Source organism: Mustela putorius, unplaced genomic scaffold (assembly GCF_011764305.1).
Source record: "Mustela putorius furo isolate JIRA1106 unplaced genomic scaffold, ASM1176430v1.1 tig00003845_pilon_pilon_pilon, whole genome shotgun sequence".
Lineage (NCBI taxonomy): Eukaryota > Metazoa > Chordata > Mammalia > Carnivora > Mustelidae > Mustela > Mustela putorius.
Window position 1 is genome coordinate 24,842,624 of NW_025421998.1, and position 20,117 is coordinate 24,862,740.

Consider the following 20,117-nt stretch of genomic DNA (forward strand, 5'->3'; position numbering starts at 1 on the left):
CATATATGTATGGATTTATTTCTGGGCTCTCACATAGATCATGTGGATCTATGTGTCTTTTTTTATGACAATAGCATACTGTTTTGATTATTACAGCTTTGTAATATAGTTGGAAGTCAAGGTGCACGATGCCTCCAGCTTTGTTCTTTCTCAATATTGCTTTGGGTATTCGGAGTCTTTCATGACTCCATACAAATATTAGGATTGTTCTAATCCAATGAAAAATGCTAACGGAGTTTTCTTAGGGATTGTATTGAATCTGCAGATTCCTTTGGGTAGTATGGCCATTTTAATAATATTCATTCTACCCCTCCATGAATGTCAATTATCTTTCCATTTATTTGTGTCTTCAATTTCTTTAATCAATGTCTTATAGTTCAGTGTAGGGGTCTTTTACCTCCTTGGTTAAATTTATCCCTAGGTATTTTATTCTTTTGGTGCAATTATAAATGGGATTGTTTTCTTAAATTCTCTTTCTGGTAGCTCATTAGTCATGTATAGGTTTTTGTTTGTTGATTTTATACCCTGTAACTTTACTGAATTTTTTTTTCTGTGATACCTGATTTCATACCAGGCATGACATTGCAACATTAAAAATTGCAAGACAATTTCAGCTCTTTATTGATTACAAGGACATGATCAAGATCAAATTTGTGGAATTAGGATGACAATGTGGAACGTACCTTGACATATGCATCTGAGAAAGGATTACTGAGGTTGTAATTAGAAGGAGAATAGGAGAACAAATGAGTCAACTCATATTTTAGCAGAAACTAAAATGTAAACAAAAATCTAAATGTCTAAAATGTAAACAAAAATCTCAAATATGCAATGATAGTTTATATATGGTATGAAATTTTACTTGAGAAATATTCTTTGTTTATTAAATGAAAACGCTTGTTTGCCAAACCCTAGGTCTGGAGGTTTTACAGGGAAAGAGTACCATCTCCAATTCCTCCACATTACAGGAGAGGCTGATAAGCCTAAAGGAATATGATAAGATTCACTTTGTGATCCTCATAGCACTTTCTTTCTTAGAAAGTGTGAGGCTTCATCTTCCTTTAGCTTTAAATCTGTTTAATAGATAGAAGATTACACTCCAGGTATTAGATATGCCAATTTTTATAACTCTTTCTCAAGAAAAATATATTACCTTAGAAACAGTTATGGTAATAATTTTTAAATATCACTGCTATTGTAATTGGGAGTATAAAGCAAATATGATTAAAATTTATCAGCAATGACTACAAAAATCATTTATTTGAGATTACATTTGGAATTTGCTTTCCTCATACTTTGTCCAAGTTCAGATCTCCAGTCTAGTGCAAACAGAAAATCTCAGGATAATGAGGTCTAAAAATTCTATGTAGAAATTAAGAAGCTAGAAACTTCCTGCCTAAATCTCAAAACGACACAGAAGAACACAGGTCTTTAAACACAGATACTAAGGACTACTGGTTTAAAGAATAGGAGTTCTCTTCACGTTCCATGTCTTTAAAAACAAAAGACTTTCAAATTATCCAGACCAGGCCACACCTGTGCATTCCAAATTCATATTTCTAACTGTCTACTCAACCTCTCCATTTGAATATCTCATAGATACTTTTAGCATCATCTTTCCTTCCACATACCTGCTTCTCCCCTGGTCTTCTGTTTCTCAGGAAATTACATCTGCATATGCTCAGTTCTGAGAACTTGGTTCATTCTTGAGTCTTCTATTTCTCTAACTGAGCTCTACCCCAAATCAGACCTTGTGCGATTTCTACGTCTATCATTCCTGTGTGAGAATTCCTTATATCTCACTTTGAAGGTACAGTGCCCTAACTGCCTTGCAACTTCTATCTCCTCTCCTCCTATCCCCTGCCTACCCCAGGGCTGCAATCCTAGCCAAACCCAACCAGATGAGCTTTTCAAACCAAATGTAAAAAAAAAAAAAAAAAAATTCATGTGCTCAAAGACCCTCCATAGTTTTCCATTTCACTCTATAAAAGCCTTCAGTGACTCACTAAATCCTATGTCATATGCCATTCTGAGCTCATTTTCTTTCCACCCTTCCTTTTTCTCATTCCATGATAGTCCCATTAGTCGTGGTGCTATTTCTTGAACAATCTTGACACACTACAGCTTTAAAGATTTCTGGTCTTTCCGTCTCTCTGGAATGCTATCCCCCCCAGATAATGACTTGGTGTCATTCCTCATCACACTCAGGTCCTTGTTCAAATATCACCCCCTTAATCACCCTGACTGACCCATAGCTCTGATCTTGGCTGACCCTAAATTCTGCATATTCTTTGTTCTATAATCAGTGTCACTACTGGTGTCACAACTTGTGTACTAGTTGGTTCTAAGTTTCTCATCTAAGTCTTTGCTAGGATAAATGGCATTCAGTCTCAGACTGTCTTATTCTCTCAATCTGACCAGCAACCATGCACTTCCCATTCTCAGAGGTAAGAGCATGTCACCAAGGTTCTGAAAGCAATTCAAACCAAATGTAAAAAAAAAAAAAACCCATTTTGGAACAATGTTCCTGTTGCCTGAACTAGGACAAACTTCTGATCATTGGAGAATTAAATGGCACAGGGAAACCCTAAGAAGGTGGGATTTAATGATATACAGAAGCATACAAAAAATTAGGTAATGTGGAAAACATTAAATACTGCTTAAAAAATTTGCTGGGTCATAGGGGGAAATTGTGTTGCTGGAGGAGCTTTAAGAGGAGAAAGAAATGTCTCCAAAGTATTGTATTCCGACATATCTGTGAGAATTTCAAGTTAAAACTATAGCCATTTACTTCATTCAATAACTATACATGATGCTAAACATAGCTACTACTTCTAGTGCTATTTTAAAGAATACAGCAATAGAATTTTTTCTAATGATGTGGAGTATCTGGCAACATCAGTTTTGACTTTCAGCTGAATGTTTGGTACTCACCGCTTCCCAGTTGGGTAGAACCTAGAGCACGAATGGCCATCCCAGGCACAATAAGGGTCCCTTGCCAGGCAGCAGTCAGCACAGGCTGTACCATAGATGTGGCAGCGATGCAGAGACACTTGGGAAATCCCTTCATTGGAGCTCACATACAATTGTTGCTATTGGAGGAATGATTATGATTTAATTCAGATGTGGACATTAAAAGAGGACTTTCAGCAGGAACGCATTATGTCTATACACCCTGAGATTCATTTTAAAATAGACTAAAAACAAGAAGCAAAGCACAGAGGGTATAAGCCAAGATAAATAGAATTTTCTTATGTTAATATGCCTATAATATTACCACTTTCCTGTTAAAAGAAAAAGGAAAAAAAAAAACAAAACTCAGGGCCCTGTGTAGAATGGTCATACATTTGAAACATTGGGATTTATTGTTCTCTCAAATTTGTGCTAATATGTTATAGATTTAAATTATGATGCTTGCTTTATTTTTTGAATGCACAAGGCAGTTTTCTTTTTCTTCAAATCTGGCAACCCATCACCTTGTAAATTTGAAAACGTCAAGTCTTAAATAAAGGGCATTTTTAAGTTTAGGGGAAAAAGTACACTGTATTAGATAAAAACTTTTAAAAACTTTTTTTTTTTTTTTGCATGCCTTTGAAAGTGGCATATTACTCATTGGAGCAACTTTTAAATTACTTAGAAGAATATCAGTATTTATATTTAGTCATGTCTTAAACTTGCTGTGTGATCCAGTGATCTTCAGCATCCCAAGTCATAAATAAAGATTTCCCTCTCCTTCATTTACAGGATGTCAAGAACTTCTTAGGATACTGCTCCAGTTCTTTCTGTGCATATATTGGTTCTCAGGAGTTGAAAAGAGTAAGTTTCTAACTGATGCTTATTTTCTAAAGAAGTGATAGTGTATGATTCAAATTAGCAGAGAATCTCTAAGCTGGAACTCAAATATATCCACATGTGCAACACACAAAAAGACATCTATACATATTCACCTACATGCAATTTAGGAGCACCATTGGTCTGGTTTTGGAGGCAGACTTCTAGGATTCAAATCCCAGCTCAACCACAACCATCTATGCAACTTTTCTGAATCTCAGGCCATTCTTGGGTAAAACTGGGATGATACAGTACTTATCCTATAGAATTATGTTAAGAACTAAATGTAAGGGCTAACTCCACATGAAATACTTAGAATAGTTTCTGACTCCTAAGAGCTCAATGAATGAATAAATAATGTAGTAGAGAAAATTACCAGTTAACAAACTATCAACTTATACATTGTCAATTCTAATTAATCATTTGAATCACACCTCAGTCTATTGTCTAATAAAAAATCATTTTATTCAGATTAATTAATTTTGCAGAAATTGGGCTGAAAATGATTGATCCCCAGTTGAGACAAACTGTATGAAAACAATGGTGTATTTTGACAATAACCATTTCTCTAAGAACATTTCAAATAAGTGTTTATTGAGTACATTAATAAATAATATAATGAAAGCATCAGCTATGCTAAATTAAGGAAACTGCTTTACTTGAGGAAAGAATACAAGTAGTTTCATTCTAGAAATTATCTTTTTTAAAAAATTAATCCAACTATTTTCTGCTATATGGAATGCAAGAATAAATTAGAGAATAAAGAAGCATAAAATAGAAAATAAAATAATTTGAAGACTAGGGAAGGCACTAAATTCAGAGAGCTTAAATGTATGTAAAATACCGTTGGCAATTTGTACTTCTTTCTCACTGAAAAAATAATGAGGTATCCAGACGTGCAAATGAGTTTCCCAAAACTGAAATAATTATCCTGCCCTAAATCTAATGACTGAAAGAAACATTTTTAATTATCTACAATATAAGATGTTGAAGACAGATTTAATACTCATTTTTTCTCCTGTGTGTATGTGTACTGCATATTGAAATTCAATGGAATGGATTGTGAACTATGAGTCTACCAGCTGAATTACAGCCTGGATAGTAACGTGTGTCACTGTAACTGTGTACTGGGCTACTCGGCCACACAAATGGCTCTGTGTTCATTTTGAATTTTGCTCCGATACTTTCTCTTTGCATTAAACTACTGTAAACAAGGGGCTTCCCTACTGACTTCAAAGACAATTCTGACTTGGGATCAGCTCCCTGGGACATTGGAGAAAATGACGAATGGCTTCTTGTTATTTGGGAAAATGTTTGTTATGCACCATGCAAACATTTTTACAGATGAGATCTTTAGCTCTATGGTACCCTATTTATTTTTCTTCATAAAATTGAGTCAAGTGAAAAGAGTACAGGACTGACTGTGGAATATTCTTTCATCTGTAACAGACCAAATAAGGTAAAGAACACTAACTTTATGTCATCAGTTGTGCTAATACTTAAAACCTTTATTCCATATTCCAAGAAAAATAAGTCTCAGGCTCTTGAAACAGCAGTTATGAAGGACCTGCTTTATTTTAGGCAATTTATATAAATTAACTCTTTTGTGAGAAAAGCATTACCATATAGAGGCAGAAACTTAGGTCAGTGAAGTTTAACAACTTATTCATAATTTATGGATAAGTTGGGATTCAAATGCACGTCCATTGTGCTCTGAAGCCTACTCCATTTCTGGCTATATGAACTTTGGAACTTTCTTCCAGAGAGAACGCCTTGCGGGCTGGAGAGGTGTATACGTTGCATAGGCAGAGACTGGGATAGGGCTTTTCCTTTTTTTCTGATCATTGTGTATTTGCCTGTGCAGGCATGAATTAGAAGATGAAACATTTCTGATAATCATAGCCAAACATTTCTTCCCTCAAACCCAATTCCTTATATGGTTTAGATCTGAGAATTCAGATTTTTTAAATGACACATATAAACTCTAAAAAATAGCACTTCTTTAGCAATAAGTATAAAAGAATGCATTACACATTTCAAGTGATAGCAGCAGGAACTCGGAAGAGGACTGATTACTCATTCCAAGCCCCTGAGAATGTTTGTGATGCTATAGTAGCCCAAACATTATACCAAAGTCTTCATTCAAAAGATTATTTTTATTTTGGTTGGCTTCACACACTGTAATATTTGAGAAAACAGGATATATAGGATATACAAAATGTTGGGATATCTTGCAGTATATATTTATAAGTTCTGCTCTCCTGGGCTTTTATACAAAATAGACCTATTTTGTCTTCCATTCATAGCCTGTCAACTATGCATCAAAATTAAAGGTGATTTTGTGGTTATTGTAAATAATAATTATTTTTCTAATGCTAATATTAATTTTTCTAAAATTAAAAAAATATATTTTTCACAACAGTAAAATTTTTAATACGTAAAGAAAATAAAAATGGAGTTGTTTTACCTTCTTGGATGAGATTTTCATTGTTGTTATAGGAGCATGATTCTGAAAAATTAAAAAAAAATTGTTAGCTGTTCAAATAATTCTTTAAAAAGATTTGCATTAAAGATATTCTCATGTCTTTTAAAATTCAAGACATCATCATTTCTCTACACATGCACATATACTCAAAGTTTAGCAATAGTTGTCTCTAAAGTACATTTCCTCTGTTGTGCTAACAAATATCTGATTAAATATATATGATATATTTTACAAATATATGATTAAATTTTAAAAAGTAGCAATTATAATACATCATCAATATAATCTTTAGAAATACAAAATCTAAGAAATTTGGAAGAATTAAAAAATTATACTTTGGAATACTGAACGCAATGAATAAAACTTAGGTTTGGATAGGGGTAGATAAGATGCTGTGGAATGGCAGCTCATGTTCTTCCCCCACAACTCAAGCGTCTGCATAAGAAGCTACCATGTAGCTGCCAAATGTTGCTTTGGAAAGACATATTAGCCTGAATCATACTTATTAATTTTCCTTTTGCAAACAAAGAGATACTGTTAGAAAAAAAAAAAATCTTACAACTTTGAAAAAAAAAAGGAAAAAAGAAATAGTTAGAAAAGGTTCTCTTTTGATAAATGCGAATTAATGAAAGCACCTAAGGATTTTCTGAAATAGTAATCCTTTAAAAAAATTTTTTTTACTAAATCATTTTATTTTATTTGACAGACTGAGATCACAAGTAGGCAGAGAGGCAGGCAGAGAGAGGGGGAAGCAGGCTCCCAGCTGAGCAAAGAGCCCGATGCGGGGCTCAATCCTAGGATCCTGAGATCATGACCTGAGCCGAAGGCAGAGGCTTAACCCACTGAGCCACCCAGGCACCCCAGTAATCCTTTTTGAAAGTGACTCTATTCATAGAGTTTACTTCTTAAACATTATGAGTTCCTGTTAAAAACTAGACTCATGATAACCTGATAATCATCTGTTAAGTTTTATTTGAAAAATGCAAGTGAGAGCAAGCTCTCAAAATTAACAGTACCTACAATTATTTCACATTCTGGAAGTGTGTGTTCTTACACATGTTTAAAAGAAAAAAATGGTGATATTATTAGATTAGCTCAATCTAAACACTCAATTGTGTTTTGATCACAACTTAGAAATACACATATGCATACAAAAAAGGTATTGCAATTTATATCCATCCAGGCAACTACTAATAGCTGTACCACCAATTCAAGTTAAGTCTGAGGAAGCTGGATGTATTTTCCGGAAATATTCTGAATAGAGGATTAAAAGAGATTATGGTTCTGCACTCTATAAAAACAAAGAGTCTGGTTTTTTAAGGTTACATTGAGTTTGAGTTTTCTGCAGTGTATCAGTGTGACACTTCGCTTAGGAATTTGTTTCCATTCAAATGCATTATTTCCTCACGTGCTAATCACAGTATATCATAGACACCCAGTTATTTTTACCTCACCTCAGAAAATATGACACAAACACTGTTGAAGACAGTAAGTAAGTGTATTTGGTAACTGTGTCTCTCAATTTAGCTGTATTAATCATTGGCACACACGTCCACAAGAAAGTTCAAACTTTTTTAGTCTCTCTCTTGGGCTGATGTCCCCCACATGCATTTTGACTGACTCTGTTGTTCCACTGAGAGTTTATTCTTCATAATGATAACACTAGCACAACTAATATAACACACTATAAGTAGTTAGCACATGACCAGAATGATTCCCATTTCTTTAAGAGCTTTCCATGACTTACATGTTTGGGTTTGTGTCAAACTCACTTAATGTTTTCTGATTATCAAAAAATTATATTTCAGAATTAAAAATGAAGGTCTGCCAATGGCATTTTTTGCTCTCTTCAAGCAAATTCCAAATACTTTATGTTATTTTGGCTAGCCAAGTTGTCTGTGTTGAACTGAACGAGGAAAAAATATTTTATATATAATGCACTTTTGGTTAATCTAATGAAACAATCAATTCCTTTATAAAGCAAGGCATAGAAAAAAAAAAAAACACTTGAATGTACCTAGTTAACATTTTGTAAGCACAATATTAACACACTAATCACAAAGAACCTTATGCCAAAGTGAGTCTAGCATTTAAAATTATAAATTCAACAAGACACTGGAAAATTTTCCAGAGTTCCTCAGATTTCATTTGGTTACTTTTAAAAAATATTTCTTTACATTTAAAATGAATTAGCATAATCTAAACAAGGCATCTTGATCATTTATATGCTTATAAATTCAGTAATTTTGGTGAATATGGGAACCTATATTAAGAAGTCAATATATCCTGAGTTCACTCAACTAAGCAAAGCAACTGACTAAACCAGCAACAGTCTGCTCCTGGGAGGCCTGAAGTGCTAACTTTATTCAGTTAAAGGCTGACTCTGGTCTTTGGATGTCCATGGACCGTTTGTTTGTTTTGGTTTGTTGCTGTTTATCATGTTACATCATAAACTTAAATCTTCAATCCAGCTAGATTTGGAGGGGATTAAGGAAAATATGAACCCACAGGACTGCAATGAGATCACAGAAATTATAGGATATTTTGAGCAGATGTGGGTGAAGGGGTGCTCACCTAAGCTACAGAAAGAAGAGCCTAGTAGTTAAGATAAAACAGGAGTCAGATTTATTAGATTTGTCCACAGTCGGCAATGGTGATCTTCTTGCTGGTCTCGCCATTCTTGGACCCAAAGCTCTTCCACAATATTCCTGCCCTCCCTCACCTTGCCAAAGACCACATGCTTGCCATCCAACCACTCAGTCTTGGCAGTGCTCATGAAAACTGGAAACCGTTTGTGTTGGGTCCAGCATTTGCCATAGATGAGCTGCCAGGACCCATGGGCTTCAGATGAAATTCTCATCATCAGCTTCCTCCCCATTGATCGACTTGCAGCCAGTGCCACGATGGCCCGTGAAATCACTACCTTGGCCCTGAAATCCTGGAAAAACCCTGTAAAGCGGGGATTTTTATTACTAAATCTTTTCTCCCTAGTGCTAAGAGCATGAAAGTTCTCTGCTGTCTTTGGAATTTTGGAAACAGCTTGAAGGAGACAAACCCCAGGGCTCACTGTCCAAGGTGATGTCAAAGACCCATGGGTGCTGACCAAGGGCGGGCCATGCTGGCGGCTCTGGGGTGGCGGCATCTTTGCGTGGGCCATTTCTCTTGATTGATTTAGTTGGAAATAGTAGTCTGCAATAGGATTGATTCCATGCCAAAGTATCTTTGCAACCCTAACAGCTTCTCTGGCTGTGTTTATCCATCTTTCCAAATGTTTATCAGAGAAATCACCTGAACTACAATGATTTACATCTTAAGGAGAGAAGGGACACCACAGATCTGCTCTCCCAAGTCACAGATCCAGAAAGAATATGCACTCTGCCCAGAGCAGGTGATGTCTTACAGGACTGAACTTCCCACTGTGTGCCTTTTTGTTGATGTCGTGTATTGTTTTTCTTTCTTCTTCTTTTCCTTAAGCCGAAATTTAAGAACAAAGAGAGTAATAATGAAATCTCAAGTTCAGCAGAACATGAAGCTTTGAGCGATCAAGAGACGACGTTTGTTTTATGTAACTTGAATGTCATTTGAGTTGAAAGCCATAAAATAAGAGGAAACAAAGCAGTTTTCTTAAAATTCCTGGATAAAAAAAATATGAGAAAGTTTATCTAACAATCAATAATGTAAGGCACTTGGATTTTAGTGGCTTGTGAAGCAAATGATAAAAGCCCTTTGCTGGCAAATCTTTTCGACCTTGACCACAACAACTCATTTATAAAAGTAATGATGACCAAAATTCCTTGAGTTGTGATAATAGTTGAAAAAGCGAATCTTTTAATGTTAAGATAACTTGAAATGCAAAAGAAAAAAGAAAAACAACAAAAAAAAAACCTTCAGAAAAATATTTGTTCTATATTTCTCAGTTTATCTGGTGTTTCCTAACCTCAAAAACTTATGATATTTATTTGATCCTTTATCAAATATTTTTTTTCCTCCCAAGTGGCCCTAAGATGAAAGAATTCCATCCATCATGTATGTACTGAGATGAACAGAAGAGATGCTCAAACCTTAAAGACTTCCAGCTCCTCCAGAATGAGCTCACCCCTGGCAGAGCTGTTAGAGGGAAGAACCACCACCTTCTGCACAGTGCCTCGATCTAAACCAAAGGAAAACAAAACAAAACAATGAGATGCAGGAAAGAAAGACATTTAAACGTAAGACCACTGACTTAGCATTTAGAATATTATTTATGTAATTACTGAGTCATCAAAAAGAGGCTGTATATATTGAGCCATCCAAACAAATCTCATTTATGTAAATGAATATTGAAATTGACTCAAAATGAACCAATATGGACATCTGACATTCTGTACATATTTGGTATAGTCATAGCTATGAGAAAGAAGAGAATGCCCAAATGCCTTATTAAATCAAAAGTTCTATTTCTGAACCAAGTGTGTATTTTTCAAATATTAACACATAATTTTATGTTTGGCCTTTAAGAATATTACTTAAATCTCTTATATGACTTTATAAACTTTATAAAGTGACACTCCCATGTTTTGTTAACCTTGACACATAATGATTTATCTGAGAAAAAAGATTATTATAAATGAGTTATTATGATAATATTATGAACAATAGTCCTAGAAATTTACATTTAATCTGTAGTTGTGAGATATTTCAGACACACACAATTCAAAATAATTTTCAGAGCAGAAACGTAACTGTGGTCTCATATCAGATGTGGACACCTATTCATAGAATAATTCTACTATTTTCACACATACACAAATTCAGGTAATGTTTTTGGATATTCTTAAAAATCAGGGGAAAATATGAAATTAGATGGTTCAAATAAACTTAAGCAAATAAAAAATTTACTCATAGTTCCAATGAGATTGCCAAAAATCGACATGCCCTATAAATGTAATACATGCAGAAAATGTTACTTATGTCAATATTTTTAGTTAAGATAGTTTCATACATCACATATAATTTTCTACTTCTAAGCATAAAATTTTGCCACACTACCAATCACATACATTTTAGGTTTAAAGGAAACTAGTTGAGATTCAGCAATGTGCGGTTAAAGCAAATTTGTAAATTATTTGATAAAGTAAGAATATATTTCCTCACCAAAATATGTTTCTATTATAATAATTAATGAGCTCTAGCTTAAGTATCAAGTCATTATTTTTAACTATGAGTGTGTAACTATGGGTATATAATTTAGAAAGATGAATTATCATCAACAGATATTGGAACATTTCTAAATTCTGTTGAGAAATGTCAATAAGAGTTCATTTGAGGGGCGCCTGGGTGGCTCAGTCAGTTAAGCAATGGACTCTTGATTTCCACTCAGGTCATGATCTCGGGGTCCTGAGATGAAGCCCCAATCAGATCTCCACCATGGACATGGAACCTGCTTGTAATCCCGCCCCCCCCCCCACTCCCAGAAAGAGTTCATTTGAACTGAGTCTTACAAGGCTAAATTTATAACTAGGAGCCATTTTGTGATAAACACCATAATTTCCAAATCCCACATCTGAAACTGGCCTGTATTCCACAAGCAGAACTATCTCTGACATAAAAGATCCCATTTGAGGGGACCCTGGGTGGTTCAGTCAGTTAAGCAACAGACACTTGATTTCTGTCAGGTCATGATCTCGTGGTCCTGAGATGGAGCCCCACTTAGGTTCTATGCTGGTCATGGAGACTTCTTACATCCTTTCCCCCTGCCCCTACCCCCTACCCATCTCAATTGCTCTAAAAAAAGAAAAAAAAATCCTATTTCACATTTACATTTTCTATCTTACCAGCCTAATTGAAAGATTCAAAATAATTTTTTTTTTTTTAAGTAACTTCTATACCCAACGTGGGGCTCAAACTCACAACCACAAGATCAAGAGTCAGATGGCCTTCTAACTGAACCAGTCAGGTGTACCTCAAAATAATTCTTAATATAAAAAAGAAACTCTACTTCATAGTGTTATCAGCTAAAAAATTAAAACCCACTAAATAATAAAATGTACAGAAGAACAAGATAAAGGGATTTTGCCAGAACAACCCCGAACCCTGTAAGGATACAAATTATGTGTGCCTGATCTTAGAAGTTTCAAACTATATTCTGTAATTTAAAATTCATTTCTTATGCCATATTCAAAGATAAATAAAAATCTCAAAGCCTTGAAAGCTCTAGGTATAACTAAAATGCTTTGAAATTTCTCTGTTTTACTGATCAGCTTCCTTAGAATCAGCCCTGATAACAATTTGTACTATTTTTCTTGGAAGATAAGTAATGCATGTATAAGTTTGAAGGGAAAACACATTTGGGGATCTTGTGCAGAGACATGTCACAATTAAAATGGATGAATGTGGTTGCAGGTGTCTCCCAGTTTCTATTAACAATTCATCACCAAGAACCTTGGAAACTTCTGAGGGAATAAAATATACCAAAATCCCTAAAATGAAAGCTTTGAAATTATAGTAGCTAGGGCAGGATTTGTGTAGTATTGTGTATGTGTGTGTGAGTGCATGCATGTATGTGTGTGTGTGTGTGTAGGAGAGAGAGAGTGTGTAAAGAATGAGGGTGTAAAAACCATCCTTATTTTAGGTCATAAACATTATACTCTTTTTTCTTTTTTTTAAGAGGTCACAATAGAGTTTTATGGTTCCCTGCTGCAGTTTGTAAGGATCACTGTCATTCTCTGTCACAACAGTGACCCTCTTTCTTGAGCAAAGACTGAGCAGAAACTTTATATAACCATAGTCCCAAATAAAACTTCAAGAAAGGGAATCTTGACTACAGGGATTCCCAAAGATAAAACTATCAGCTTTGAGAAAAATTAAGTATTCTGAAATGAGATAACTGGCTCCTGTTTTTAACCTAAGGTTTTAACTTAACTATGTGAGCAATATTTTACACAAATCATTATTTCTTTTGAAAGAAGCCACAACAAACACACTTTATGCATGCCATTTATAAAATATTACCCCAAATGCAGCTATAAAAATGGGCTAATAAAAAGATAATGAAATATTTGCTTTTGACTCATTTGTAATAAAAGCAAAAACACCACTTTTATATATTGCTTGTCTTCCTATGCAAGTTATTTTTTGTTTTGCTGGTAATGATGAGTAGATTCCCTTTTATTTTATGACCCTTAAAGTTAAAAATATATTCTTATACCAAGTAGAACTGAATGTCAATTTATCTGAAACTCTTGCAAAAATATAAGTAACTTTAAGTATTGGTAACATTTCTAGTTGAAAATCAAGTTTAGGGGCGCCTGGGTGGCTCAGTGGGTTAAAGCCTCTGCCTTCAGCTCAGGTCATGATCTCAGGGTCCAGGGATCAAGCCTGCTTCCTCCTCTCTGCCTGCTTGTGATCTCTGTCTGTCATATAAATAGATAAAATCTTAAAAAAAAAAAAAAAAGAAAATCAAGTTTAAATAAAATCATAGAAATGCAAGATCCCCAGAGAGAAACACATAATTATTGAATGCCTACTATGTGCCTCATTCTATCATAAAAATGCATTATTTAATTCTGACTTTCAAGAAAATAGATATCCATTTTAATCCCTTTACTGTTCCATGTGTAGGCATGGACTGGTACTTTATGAACTAGTATTTCTGCAGAGTTCTTCATTATGCTGGTTCAATTTTCATCATTGCATTACAAATGAATATATTTGTTCTTTTTAGAATTCCACATATTAAAGTTTTTATATGAATAAATTAGAATAGTCATTCAAATGTGTGGATTCAAATATGAATATAATAGTTTTAAATCTTTGTGGAGTTGTTAGTCATCAGTTTTAACAATGGTTAATTTAGGTTTTATGAGACCTTGAATTTATGTAATTTGGGAAGCCTTTTTTAGGGGAAATAATTCATAAATACAAAAACAGAGTTGTGTCTTCTCCCAAACAATTGCAAATGAGGAACTCTCAATTTTGTGCTAAGACCACCTCTAATAATTAGACTAGTTTCCTGGAAAAAAAAAAGAAAATTGTTTATAAAACTGGACAACATATTCTTTATATTGAAGAATCTCTATTGAACAAATCTCATCTATAATATCACTACAATTTTATTGCCCAAGATCATCTTTCACAAGTCAGCAAAAGGTTGAAAATGTCTTCTTCAGTTAAATCTACCTCTCTGTTGCTTTTATTGATTGGTCTTTCTTCTATAGCATGAAGAATATACTCAGTCTTCTTTTTACATCCATCTATATTTATCTTCATAATCTCTTCCTGTGGTCTAAGCATCAGCACTCTCTTCAAGTGTATTTATTAAAATTCAAAACCAAACCCTTTTGCCTGCCCAGCTCTGGACACTGCACTGTTTGGCATTATCCTATTTAAAATATGAACAGAATTGTAGATGGTTATGCTGTTATTTTACCAAATGACAGACCTCACTGAAACTGGACTATTTAAAAGGCACAGCAATAGTTCTAGGTAGTTGACCTCGTACATGTCAGAATGGCTAAAATCAAAAACACAAGAAACAAGTGTTGGCAAGCACATGGAAAAAAACAAACCCTCGTGCAGTTGGCGGGAATGCAAACTGATGCAGTCACTGTGGAAAATAGTAGGGAGGTTTCCCAAAAAGTTAAAAATAAAACCACCCTATGATCCAGCAATCACACTACTGGGCATTTATCCAAAAAATACAAAAACACTAATTCAAAGAGATACATGCACCCCTGTGTTTATTACAGCATTGTTTATAATAGTTCAATTATGGAAGCAGCCCAAGTGTCCATCCACTGATGAGTGGATAAAGATGAGGTGGTGTGTATATACAATGGAATATTATTCAGCCATAAAAGGGAATGAAATCTTGCCATGTGCGACCACATAGATGGAGCTAGAGAGTATGACTCTAAGCAAAACATGTCAGTCAAAGACAAGTACTGCATGATTTCACTCATATGGGGAATTTAAGAAACAAAACAAATGAGCAAAGGGGGAAAAAAAGGAGAGAGACAAACCAAAAAAACAAACTCTTCATTATAGAGAACAAACTGATGGCTACCAGAAGGGAGATGGGCACAGGGATAATTGAAAGAGGGGATGGGAATTAAAGAACATACTTATCATGACGAGCACCACTCTGAGTAATGCACAGAATTACTGAATACTATACTATATTGTACATCTGGGACTAATATAACCCTGTATGTTAGCTATGCTGGAGTTAAAATTAAAAGCTTACTGAAAAAATATAGTTCTAGTAATAGATCAACAACTTAGGTCAGGATTTCTAGTCCTTGGGGCTGCAGAAACAAATATCCTAACTCTAGTGTACACCATTTACAAAGCTCTACTCTGGATGTCTTTATATTTCTGCTTTTGTTATAAACTACCCGATTCCCACAAACTCCAGTTCAGAGTCTTAAGACTTAATCTGGCCCAATCTAATCATGGCTAAGGCACAGCATAAACTAGGACTTGGAGACCAGTCAGTCACCAGTCTGTAAGTGTCATTTCAATCAGTTGACAGAGCCAATTACAGTTTGCTGCAGCTCCCTAAGCAGGCCCATGCTAATAGAATAGTTATTCTCAAAATGCAGTCATGGTGGACACGTATAGCTTCGTTTCCAAGACATACAAATCCTTCAGTTCCCCATATAGAAAATACTTCTGAGGTATCCCTGGGTTGTATCATTCACTACTAAGTAATTAAGTTGACTTGCATTGTCTCCCACCCATCTTCACTCACTGATTCAACAAGGAATTACTGAGTGCCTTCAGTGTGCAGGCACTGTATCTGGTATGGATGCAAAAATAAATAGGCACAGCCCTCAAAAGTTGACAGTCTAAAATTTGTGGTTTTTTGAGTAGTGCTTTCCCATTAAAATGTTAGTCATTGAAAGATACACATTCCGGAATGTCCATAAAACGCCCAATTACTTATGTCTACATAAAGCAATCTCTGTACCTTTTAGTTTTGAAGATGATAATGTAGTTACCAAATGTCTTCTTTCTGACGGTAGTGAGACTGGCATTCCTTGAACGTACTCAAAACATAAATCCTTTTTATTGTTTTGTAGAATTGGGGGTATTGCATTTACCTCTTTGGGATAAGCTCCATTCCTACAATATATTTACAGTGAAGCAAAGTATCCTTCTTTCTCCCCCAAGCCTGTTTGCTTGAGTGTAAATATACATAATAATTACCCTATTGTAATGGATATCTGTTCCTAAGGCTTACCCAGAATCACACCCCCTTCTTTGGGTCATAACACCCTGAGGCAATAAGCACTTAAGGAATGTGTCTCTCTTTTCCAGCTCCAGGGAGATGCCACGACTTAGGCCTGTCCAATAAGTGTATCCCTTTGCCCTGGTGATTCATGCAAGAATGGGCCCAGAAACAAGTCAGGACTCAGGCTTCCCTGGGAATTAGGTATTTGGGAGTCTCTTTTTTTCTGAGATCAAGGTGATTAAAGACTTGTAAATCTGGAGGTGCAAATCTGGAGGTGTAGGACCGTCCTTCCTACCACATGCAGAGACTCCCTTTGAGAATAAATAACACAGAGGAAAGCAGAGCTGAAAGACAGTGAGATAAATTCCTGACAACATCATTTTTGTACAAATTCAGCTATGTCTGAGGCTGCCTCCTGCATTTCCCAGTTGAACATACACACAGAACGTTATATTTATAAAACTAGATTAAGAAGGTGTGTCCTCACTTTCAGTAGAAAGAGTTCTGACAAATAAAAACTAGATGAATAATATGTGGAATTTGCTTAGCTTAATGTCTGGTACATAGTATACCTTCAATAAATACAAGTTTTGTTTTTTTTTAATAGCTTAACCACCTACAAAAATTTTGACATTACTGGAATCATCTTTTTTCTGAACTCCAATTTTCTCATCTACAAGATATAGAAAATAGTCATATCTTGAGCATATTGAAGCACTGTGACATGAACCAAGCAGGACAAATAATTTGCATGATATAAACTTATATGCAAAGATAACACAGTTGACTCACCAACCCACATTAGTCACTTTTATTTTCTTTTGTTTCATTGAATCATTAAAGAAAATTCCCCAGAAAGCTTCTTTCTTTCCTTTTACATTTTAGACCACCTAGGATTTTTTTTTTTTCTAATTCAAGGAATCACAGCAATACTATCCTTAAACCTTTCCACTGTCTCCAGACAAAAGAATGATTTGAATTTATAGCAAGTAAATGTTGGCTGCCTCAAACAGGTGATCAAACATAGCTCATCACCCACCAGTTCATTGGAATAGTCATTTGTGTTATCTATCAGCTGAGTTTCACTTAAACTACAATCCTTAGGGTGTTTCACTGAAAGTTGCTGTACCAAACTGTCTGCTTCACTGGTCACCTGAAGACTTGGGGGAACACTGCCTCCTTAATCAGTTCTCCTGTCAGAGCCCTTCCCCCACTGCTAATCTGTAAAGATTTTCTAGTCAGGGTTGGCTTTGTGGTGTTAAGACCTGTGTAATCACACAAGTTCCCATAGTCAGAGGTCCATGCTTGGTTTCATGTTCTGTGGTTACCTCCTGGAAGTTCATAATAACTTTAAGCATTTTCAATTTGTACCAGACTCTGCAAATTACGTAGTCAACCTGATTCTAAGTTTTGGTGATTAATGGCAATTTCTACTATCTAAGGAGCAGTCTTACTCAATTTCGTCAAGACAAACATACAAATCACAAAGTCATATACTCAACACATTCTTCTTTCTCCTCTGTCTTCACGTCAACCTAAGCAGCACTAAGTATGACTTCCATGGCAAATTATTGCAGGAAAATCAGTAGTAGTATTTATTCATAAAATTAGTATTATAAAAGATAAAATCAGTATATTTATTAAATGACAATTCTTCCTTCATCTTGATTTTCTGAGCCAATTTATTAAAGTAAAGAAACATAATTAAAATGGAAAAAAAAAAAAAAACCCAAACCAAAAACCCCTGCAATAACTCTGCATGACAAATGAAAGCTTTATAGATAAACAAGGGACGGATGGCTGGACATCCTACATGATAAGTTTCTAAAAGTAGATCTTACCAGTTGGCTGCCTTGTTTCATGTTAGTTAAAATATGTATTCAAAATAGATTTCTTCCTGTTAGTTTATCAAACTGCACATATGAGCTACATTCTCTTAAAAGTTTTTTTTTTTTAGAAATTTGAGAACAAAACTGAATCATAAATTTATAATCTTTATTAATAGTTTACCAAATGTACCTTTAAAAGGCAGCAATTCTATTTATGAATGTTCTCCTTTTAAAAACAACAACAACAAAAGAAACTTTTCTAAAGTAGGTCACCACAGTTTCTCACACTATGCAGAACTTTTCACACTAAATAGATAATTTAAGTGCCCTGATGTGGACAACTTTTGGCGGCACCCCTTAGGGCAGTTAGAGCCCCATTTGTCCATCAAAGTCATCTCAATGTCTCTATTTGAGGGGAGGCCCTTAGGAAGGCAGTATCAACAAGTGCTATCTATTCAGGATCTCCTGAAGTGTGATGGTGTTAAAAAGTTTGTAGGATCAAGTCAATTTGGATAGTACTAGGTTTACCTAGGTTAAAGAGGTTTCTTTGCTATTTGCTGAAGAACCTTTTAGAGTTGTTGAAATACTTTTCTGCTTTGTGAAGAAAATATAGAATTCAGCGACTTTCATGTTTATTTCCTGATACCATTAATTTCATTTCACTCCCAAGGACCTACCATCCATGTCCATTTAGAGACCGTGTTCTATTGAACAAATAGTTTCTCAAAATGTGGTATTCAAACTTTCACTCAAAACCACCTAGGGAGTTTCCTAGACAATTTGGGTGTTGGTTCCCATGTCAGACCACAAACTTAAAATTCTTAGAAGGGTTAATTTTAAAGAAACTTTACAGAAGAAATATGTATCTCCTCATACGTTTGAGTATTGCAGAAGATGAACAATACAATTCTTTGTAAACTGTATTGTGTCTTGGTAGTAGTCTGTATTTGTCAAAGAACAAACTCAAAATTAGTTTTTTTTATGTCTATTAATTTTAAATTTTTCTTTCTGCTTAAATTTAGCTAAAATAATATATTTTCTACTAATATATAAAATCAGTGACTTATTTGGAATGTACTAAAATACTCTGGGAGATTCTCCAAGCAAAACTGTAATAAAAAGTTTCAGACATTTTGAAAATTATATAATTATATATGTAAATATATATATGATTTGTATATAAGCAGTGTATTTATGAAAAAGTACCTATATTTTTAAAGTGTATATATATATGAAATTATAAAAATACCCACTTAATCTGCAAATCTTAAAATAATGACAAAACCTAGAGTTGGCATGGACATAAACAAACTGCTGCTTTCAAACACTTGGTGGAAAGTGCATTCCAAAACATCTTTCTGGAGGGCAATGTGGCAGTTGGCCATGATGTGGTAGCTGTGGTACATGATGAGGTAGCTAATACCTGAACAGTCTTCCTGCAGTAAACAACTATAAAACTGACAAACTACATGAGGTAATTCTTTCTAGGTAAGGGATAATAGCACATGACTAAAAGAAGAAAAACTCACAAGATAATCTACATGATCACCCCAACTTTCAATTGTTTGGGAACAATTTCCCAAAAGAGATGTAAAGACTCCAAGTAGCGCATGGTGGTCTCACTGAGATGAGGAGACAGATGTGAGAATCTGGGACAACAGAAGCAAATTAATTCTGTGTCACAAGGCATCAGAGAGAGAAAGCTGTGCAGAAAAGGGGTTCCAGAAGAAGTCCAGGTGGAACTCTCCTGTGAGTCTGC

The 20,117-nt window shown here is 34.8% G+C and overlaps 1 protein-coding gene across 1 annotated transcript in view; it reads right to left on the reverse strand.

Annotated features, from left to right (window-relative positions):
• Positions 1-20,117, reverse strand: part of SEMA3C (semaphorin 3C) — a 174,644-nt gene that overhangs the window by 14,701 nt on the left and 139,826 nt on the right. The window contains exons 13-15 of the mRNA XM_004739617.3: positions 10,378-10,466; positions 6,299-6,340; positions 2,935-3,092 (exon numbers count right to left, since the gene is read on the reverse strand). Of these exons, the coding sequence (XP_004739674.2) occupies positions 2,935-3,092; positions 6,299-6,340; positions 10,378-10,466 (289 nt within the window). The remainder of the gene's footprint in view (positions 1-2,934; positions 3,093-6,298; positions 6,341-10,377; positions 10,467-20,117) is intronic.